General features: G+C 31.9%; 1 protein-coding gene across 1 annotated transcript; it reads left to right on the top strand.

Moving 5' to 3' along the window:
* Positions 1-515: 515 nt before the first annotated feature.
* On the top strand, positions 516-1909 carry LOC126672686 (uncharacterized). Its single transcript, XM_050366640.1, has 4 exons — positions 516-827; positions 1273-1380; positions 1462-1624; positions 1905-1909. The coding sequence occupies exons 1-4, from the start codon at positions 516-518 to the stop codon at positions 1907-1909; spliced, it is 588 nt and encodes a 195-aa protein (XP_050222597.1).
* Positions 1910-9350: the final 7441 nt, after the last annotated feature.

A 9350-nucleotide genomic window follows, 5' to 3' on the forward strand; every position in this document is an offset into this window, starting at 1 on the left:
TTCGCCTTCGTATCTACACGCGCTCAAAACGACAAATTCAGGTTCTGTTGCTGAACTCGAAAGAATAGAAAACAGATTTCTGTATGTTTTCATATCGTTAAATGCTTCAATTAAAGGTTGGGGTTTTTGCAAGCCAGTAATTGTAGTGGATCGTACGTTCCTAAAAGTAGCGTATGGAGGAACTCTTCTAACGGCAGCGACACAAGATGTATCCAACAAAATTTTTCCTATTGTTTTTTGTGTCATAGATTCTGAAAATGATGATTCATGGGAATGGTTTGTCTAAGAAAATTTGAGAAACATTCGGCATAAGAGAGGGCATGTGCATAATTTCCGATCGACATAAAGAGTATTGAAAATGTAATCGAAAAGGTTTTCCCGGAAGCAAATAATGGCATCTGTATTTACCATCTCTTCAACAATGTCAAGGCAAAATATAAAAGAGCAAAAGGTGAAATAAGAGAACATTTTTTGGGGCAGTCAAAGCCTACACACTTGAGCAGTTCAAAAAGCACATGGAAGAACTTGACAAATATGACCCAAAGATAGGGGAGTACTTCAATGAAGTCGATTTCGAAAAATGGGCAACAGTCCATCCCGCAAGTAATAGGTATTCAACAATGACTTCCAACATTGCCGAGTCCTTAAATGCAACAAACGTAGCTGCAAGAGAACTACCCATAACGACGATGCTCGAGTTTCTACGTTCGCTTGTGCAAAAATGGTCTAATGCAAACAAAATTTGTGCAAGATCATTAAAGACAGATATGACAAGGGTGGATGAAGAAATATTGATTGAAAACTACATTCGATCTCTGCATCTGACGGTAAAAATTGTTTTTTGTAATTTATACTCTTGTTGATATGTTGTTGACATGTTGATATTATGTGATTTGAATGAGGGAACATTAATTTTTTAACTGGCATTACATAAAAATTGTTTATATGTTGTTGACATGTTGTTGATATTATGTGATTTGAATGAGGGAATATTTATTTCTTAACTGATATTACACAAATATTGTTGATATGTTATTGACATGTTGTTGATATTATGTGATATGAATGAGGGAACATTAATTTCTTAACTGACATTACACAAACATTGTTGATATGTTGTTGACATGTTGTTGATATCATGCGATTTGAATGAGGGAACATTAATTTATTGACATTACACAAACATTGTTGATATATTGTTGACATGTTGTTGCTATTGTGTTGATGTGAGTGAGTAAACATTGATTTCATAACTTAATTCTATATTATCAGGTCACACCTGCAGCTGACAATTTATATACTATCACAAAAACAAAAACTCTCTTCTCAGTGGATTTGGAACAAGAAAAATGCTGTTACAGAAGATTCCAAACAGATAAAGTACCTTGCGCAAACACAAGTGTTGTGATTAGGAAATATAACAAGGATCCTTTGTTATATTGTTCTAAGTACTAAATGAAGGAGACGTACATCAACACATACGACAGCGCTGTCTATCTAATGACAAATAAGTCAACATGGAATACACCTCAAGAAGTAATTGATGTAATCGTGCTGCCTCCTGAATCAAGAACAAAGTTTGGGAGACCGAAGAAGAAACGCATATTGGCGGGACATGAAAAAGGTAAAAAAAAAATGCACAGTTTGCAAGAATATGGGACACAATAAAAAATATGTAGAGGATGATTGTGATTAAAAATAGATCTATTGGTATCAAGTAAAAGTATTGTCATTGAATCTCATATATTACATAAGATAATTAGTAATCTGATTGCAATTTTCAATCTTATGTTTATATGTTGACACATTGTTGGTATCATGTTGATATTTGAATTGATGAAATTAAAATTAACTTGGTCATAAACTTTTATGTTGATAATCTGTTGACATGTTGTTGTTAATAGGTTGATAGATTTTAACTTAAATCAATAAGTGTTCTCATTTTACAAACATGTTCACTAAACCAGCATTCTTTGTTGACATTATGTTGATATATTGTTGATAAGTTGTTGATATAATATTAGTAATACTTATAAAGAAGAACAAAAGTATAAAAAATTCAAATATACTGAATTAGATAAACAAATTGTCAAAGTCAGGTACTCAAAATAATATAAAAAAACATCATTAATTCAAAAAAAATTAAAAACATCCGTACAAATAAAAACAAACGAAAATCACTCAAGCCTAAAACCAACACAAGAATTCACTATTCAAAACACCTATGTCGAAACATGATTCTTCTTCAGTTCTCTTCGAAGCTTCATCGTTCCATCACCGTCAATTATGTAATGGATTTCCGTCTTCTATCTCCCATACTTAATTAAACCTTGACAAAGCCAGTTATGATACAATTCCATTTCTTCTAAAGAAAATGACGAAGGAATATGCTTGCAATCAATCAAACGCTCAGCGAATAAGCAAACAAACGCCCCGCAATCACTGCAAAATTAAAAAAAAATTAAAAAAGCAGGAAAAAAAGAACATGAAATAAAAACTTAGAGGAAAACAGAATAAATAATACTAACCTCCTAGATTGAGTTGGCGAATCAGAAATGGTTTCCCAAGAAAATGGTCTGTATCTACTATCGTAACTCGAAGATAGGGCAAATGATACAGATTCCTTCTTCGACGAATAGAAATCGAGTTGTTTCAAAAACACATGAAGATACTATGTAAAAGCTCCTATACCAAGTTCTATATTCTTTTCAATCTTCTCGGTCCTGTAAGAATTGTAAACATAAACCTTACATTATTCAAAATTTACCAGCACAAGAATCCAATGATTTGGATCTAAAACGAGCAAAGGGCAAAGAAGTTCATCAATTTCTTTCCAAGTCTTACCGTGTCGACAAACTCCTCTCGAGAAGTATACAAAAAGGGTGTTTCCAGCAGCAACTTCAAATACATTAGCTGAACCAGACGCCTTCCAACATTCATATTCTGACACTAAAATCTGGCTAAAACAGTTGTCCGCAGTTGAAATTCTGATCTTCTTGTCTTTTCGCATTTTAATCCTCTTCCTCAAGTAGTAAAAAATATCATCTATATGTTGTTACATTCAAAAAAATAGTGAAGGAAGTATAAGTAAAACACAGCAAAAAAGTGACAAAAATACAGCTAAACCAATAAAAATACACTTACGGCAGTCTATAGTTCGCCACCGCAGAAATTTAAAGTATGTATCCAAATCTTTTTCGAAAGTACATCACTGCCAACTTCGAAAGGAGGATTAATTACAACATATTTACCATTAAAGAACTACCAATCATAAAAAAATATGAAAACAGTCAATAAATTAAGATGCAAAACTATTATATAACGAACAAGAATAATAAAGTTCAATTACCAAGTTTTCTTATTCCACCCTTACTCAATCCAGTTAAAAATTTCACCATTCCTATATGTATCTGAGCTAGTGTAAACACTATCAAGAAAGGGGCAAGGAGCGTCATTAAAAGACAATGCAATCCTATCTACAATAAATGTGGAAAAAAAGTCAACATACATAATTCATGTTGATATGAAGTTGATATTATGTTGATATCATGTTCATGACATGTTGATACACAAACTAATAACAGAAGTTGAATGTTGATATCATGTTGATTTCGGATTCTTATAATAAACATTAAATAAAAATTATAACAATCAGTGTAACAAGCATGTAAACAATTTCAAATCAAAAACAACATAAAATACATAAAACATTACCAGGATGGCGACCAACTTCAATTGAAGCAGCAATATCACGAGTCTTATAAATGGACGCGACTGTTTCGTCCAGAGTAGCAATCACAGAGTCACTAAAACAATCATCTGAATCCAAAAATTGAGTTGTATTTACATCAGCAATGTCAATATCGTCCTTAGCTTTTTCGCCATCTGTTTCACAACCTTGAACAGACACATCTTTAGTTACCCCATCAACATTCGCCACAACAGAAGTGGCTTCAGCCTTCTTAAGCTCATAATCATTTTTCTGGTTATCGTCCTCACTTTCCGACGAAGAACCAGACATATCACGTGGATCACCATGATCATCCTTATCATCGCCACCCTACACAGTCATAAAGACATATAAAACACATCAATTACAAAACTAAGAGAATGTATAAAAACAATATACACAAATTTTATAATTATACTGTAATATTTTTTTATTTTCAAAATGACCGTCCATTTTGCTGACTAGATCCTTCAAAACAGCTCATATTTCAGTCATACCCCTGTGCATATCAACATGATATGTCTTTATTTCCTGCTTCATGGCAGGCATCAGAAATAATAACTTTAAGCTGCTTTTCAACATTCACAACCCTCTTTGATATGTTGATTTCCTGTTAATTGTTGTTGATGCAGACAACAAAGAAGAAACAGCTGCATCATTAAAAACAAGCACCTCCTCATCATTAGAAGTCTGAACATTCCGCATACTCACCTTCCTCTTTCTAAAAAAACCATCCAACATCAAAATCCTCTTTTCTTCAGCAGTAGGCACAATTCTTTGAAATCGAAGCTACATTTAAGTATGTAGAAAATGTTAGCAAATGATAAAAACAATAACATAAACTAAATAAAATAAATACAAAAAATGAAATACCTCTGATCCAAGATTGTAAAAATTACTTTCTAGCTCATACAATATAGGGGTTATACTTGAACTCCAATTCAAGCATCTCGGCACACTGCTACCGACAAGAGTGCATATCTTTCCATCCACAGTTGGAAAACACTTATAAAACAAAAACTGTAGAATAATTGGAAAACCAAGCAATCTATAGTACCCTTCATTCTCAAACTTCTTCGTAAGATCCTTACTTCTAAAAGACCTCAGTGTATAATAGAAAATTTCTTTACCCCACGGGTAAGAGTTGTAGTCTTCGGAAGCTATAACTTCAAAGTGATGACATTCAATGAGATTTGAATCAAGGGCAGACAAGAAATAAAGCTCCAATACATACAAAAACGCAATTTTTATAGCGTCTTCATCAGACTTCCACCGCTTGCACACAAAACACTCAGCCACAGACTGCCTATTCAGCTTCGACAAACCACCAAAATACTAATCAGCAAAATGATTGGCACTACCTTCAAACCCGACCTTCTGAATTTTACCCGTACAATTCAGACCGGTCAATATAGCGAACTCCTCAATGCTGAATCGAACTTTTAATTGGCCAGCAGCAAACCACATCTCATTTTGTTCAGCGTTATCAAACTGCCTTGCCAATAGAGATTGTACAGCTTGACCTTGAAAATTACATGAGGGCATATCCAGCACGAAACCGAAACAATTCGCTCGAAACATTTCCAGCTGCAATTCAGTCATGTGGCTCTTCAACTTATCCACAACTTTATGTTTCATGCAATGATCAACCCTTGTGGTAGAAATCTCTTCAAGTTTCCAACGAACAGCCCACATCTGTTAACAAAATTAACAGATAAAATGAGTAAACAGTTGAACAAAACACATTCAACCAATTAACATAATAGCAACAATGTGACTTTTTGTAAATAAATCCTAAAATCAACAACATGTCAACAATATATCAACATAATGTCAACATAAATCAACATCAATGCATAAAGTTCATAAATTTCAGATTTCAAATAAAATCAACATAAAGTCAACATTATATAAACAACAAATGAACATATATATAAGTAATTCATTTTTTTAAATTCCAACTTAAACATATGAAATTAAGTTAACATTACACAACAAAAGAAAGATATAATACTTCTTTGGAATCATGATCCAAAACCTTTTCAGGTTCAGGAGTTTCAGTGGAAGGTTTCTTCTTTGTACAAGCAGAGGCTGACCTAGTCTTAACTGATTGTTAAAATAAACACAAAATCAACATCATATCAACAACTTGTCAACAAGTTAAAAGCAAAAATATATTAAAACATATAGAAACATAACAAAAAAAGACACAAAACACATACATCAACAGACAAGGAAAAAACACAAACATCAATAGATAATAAACATAACAAAAAAGGCACAAAACACATAAAAATCAAGTACACAATACCTTAATCTCTTTCTCGATCGATACTTCTTCATGTTCAGAAGGTTCAGCATAAGCTTTTCTCTTAGCACCAGCGGTACTCTTAACAGTTTTCTTCTTAATAGGTGATTTCTGTGACAGAAAATTCATACGCAATTAAATAAACAAAACAAACTAAAATTACATTTAACCAAACAAAAACAATAACAATTATGAAATCGACATAAAAGAGAAAAGAAAAATAGTTAATACCTTGGCAGTTTTATTAACGCCCTTGTCATCACCCGTTTATTCAAACACCACTTTCTGCTTCACAGCAACATAAGACTTCTTTTTTAGTTCTTTAACAGGAGCAACAACTTCTTCCGCATGGATATCATTCTTCGTTGTTTGAAATGAAACATGCTTGACTGGTTTTTTGGCAGTGTACGACGCCTTTAGCTTAGCCATTTCAGCAGCAATAGAAGAAGCTCCACCCTTCTTTGAACGCTTCGAAGATCGTGCAGCCGGCTTCGCTAATGCTTCAGCAGTTTGTTGTGAATCAGATGGAACACCTTCTATTTCAGGAGTTTTTTTAACATTGGCAGCTGAAGCAGTTTTCAGCCGACTTTCAATTATCATCGATTTTGTTAGCGTTGGTTTTAGGGATCTTCGAACCGAGTCCACTACTTCCCTAGCAATGTCTAATACGCGCTAGGCTGCGCAACCGTCTCAACAATGGGAATTTGCCGCGAAGAATCCACTTCTCTATTATCAACTTGTGACGACTCGACTACTCCAGTCGTTTCAGCAGCAAGAACAACATCATTCGAATGCCGGGAAATGGCTTCATAGCCAATAGTTTCACGGTCCGACGTATCAGATTCAATATCGACCGCTGAATTGCTAGTTGCCGGTCTACGGCCAACCCTCTTTTTACCCATTTCGACAAAAAATTAACAAAACCTGAAAAATTACAAACCAAAGCACAAAAACATACTACAAAACAGAGAATAATAATTTCAATAGAAGCAACAAATTGAAAAAAAAATTAACAAAACAAGAACAAACCCTGAATCAGTTTATAAAATGTCAACAGTTTAAAAATAGAAGCACAAATCATATACAAAATCATTTTAATAACTGATTTCAAATAAAATTGAAAACCTAAAAAACGTACAAACATAAATCAAATCAGAAAAAAAAGACAGTTAACCTAAATTATAAGCAAAATCAAATTTCAATCGATAAAATACAAATGCAAGTACCGAATATAGTCAAATAAAAAAAATTAAAGAAATAAAGAAAATTTACCGGTTTAATCAGTGAAAGAACAAGATAATGGAGATAATGGAGAAGAAAACTTACACTGAATGCGGTAATGGAAGCGAAGGAATAAGATTGTGGAGGAACTGTACTGGAATCGCGGAGAAGAAGAAGAAACCGCCAAAATTAAAGAGGAAAGAAAAAAAGGGTAAGAAAGTAAGAATTCAAAGATATTAGGTAGACCTGACAATTTTAGACACGATACGATTAAATGATACGACACGACACGAAATTAAACGGGTTTGGGTTTGATGTAAGTGGGTTTGGGTCATAAACGGGTCAACCCATTCATGACACGATTAATTTCGTGTGTAAATGGGTTATACACGCCTAACCCGTTTAAACACGGTTAACTAGTTTTAATTAAATATTATTTATTTTTATAATTTAAATGTTATTAAATTTCTAATTTTAATTAAATTGTTTATATTATATATAATTAAAATAATATTTATCTCAAAATATAGTAATAATTCTTTTAGTATTATATTAAATAAATTAAAAAAACAGTTAAATAATTAAACGGGTTTAAACGTGTCATTTTAAACCGGTTGATCCATTAATACGTTTAGATAAACGTGTCATTTTAAAAGGGTTGATCCATTAACACATTTAGATAAATGTGTTTATACGTGTCGTGTCGTGTAACCCGTATAATATCCGTGTCGTGTTTGAGTTTTATATTTCAAACCCGATTAATAATCGTGTCGTGTTCGTGTTTAGCCTAATCGTGTTCGTGTCTAAACGGGTTTGATCCGTGTATGACCCGCAGACACGAATTGCCATATCTAATATTATGTTACAATTCTGATTTTGGATGGTATGAAAAGTAAAGTTTAGATTGGACCCGTATAAAAGTAAACCTGGGCTAAATTTCGGTATATTGTGTAAAAAGCCCTAATGCAAATGACACACTCTTTTCATTCAGTCCATAAAGGACATCAAAATCAAATGACAAACAAAGAGACTGAGCGAACAAACCTTCCGAAATGAGGGCCTTCTAAATGAACGTCATACTTCCTCCGTCCTAATAGAGTTATCCACTTTATCTTTATCACACAGTTTAAGAAAAGCAATTATTGTTTATTTATTTTGTAAAAAAATTTCTATTTTTCTTGTCATACTCCTATTTAGTATAGGGCCCACTTGTAATTTACTTTAAATTTACTTGTTAATGGGTTTTAAATAGGGTTAATATAGAAAAATTGAGTGTAAGAGTTAATTACTTTTTGAAAGTGGACAAAAATTTTGGGATAATTTTTTTATCAAAGTAGACAACTCTATTGGAACGGAGGGAGTATATATTATATAGACCTCAGAACGAGTTTTGTTTTAAGACTATTAAGACTCTTTAATTGTTTTTTTTAATGGAAAATACCTTTAATTAATAACTTAATTATCCAAATATATTTCACATTTCTGAATTTGTTTTATTTATATTTTAAATTTTAAAATCGTTAATTTTATTTAATTTTTTTATTTTTAATTTCAGTTGTACTCAAGAATTTTTTTCACTTAAAAAAAGATTTAAATGTCCTTTATATTAGATACATAGTCTCAATTTTCTAATATTTTTTTAAAATGTTAGAGGTTTATTTAGATTAACTGCTTAATATGAAAGATATAATTGAATTCTTTTCAAAATGAAAAACTTCAATTTTAAAAATAAATAAAATTATAATTTAAAAATAAAATAAAATAAAATAAATAATTTAAAAGTTTAAGATATATAAAAAAAAGTCAAAAATAAAATAAAATATTTTTAGATAATTAAATCTTAATTAAGTCACCATTTTATTTTTTAATATGATATTCACCATCTTTTTTATAATCCATTGACTTAACTAAACAACACAACTATGTTGTTCCTATTAGTTAAATTATCACTAAAAAACTTGCTAACATCCAAATTCCAAATCCAATTTTGGTGGGCCCACTGGCACAGAACACGACCGTTGCAGCTCCCTCGTATCCCTCGAAAACAACCATAGAAAAAGAACTCATAAAACTCATTCAAATTTCAAAAAT

Source organism: Mercurialis annua, linkage group LG3 (genome assembly GCF_937616625.2).
Source record: "Mercurialis annua linkage group LG3, ddMerAnnu1.2, whole genome shotgun sequence".
NCBI classification, from domain to species: domain Eukaryota; kingdom Viridiplantae; phylum Streptophyta; class Magnoliopsida; order Malpighiales; family Euphorbiaceae; genus Mercurialis; species Mercurialis annua.

Coding starts and splice junctions, on each gene's coding strand:
- LOC126672686 (XM_050366640.1), top strand. CDS start 516: ATGGAAGAACTTGACAAATATGACCCAAAGATAGGGGAGTACTTCAAT. Junction 828..1,272: donor TTCGATCTCTGCATCTGACG/GTAAAAATTGTT, acceptor CTATATTATCAG/GTCACACCTGCAGCTGACAA. Junction 1,381..1,461: donor GAAGATTCCAAACAGATAAA/GTACCTTGCGCA, acceptor TACTAAATGAAG/GAGACGTACATCAACACATA.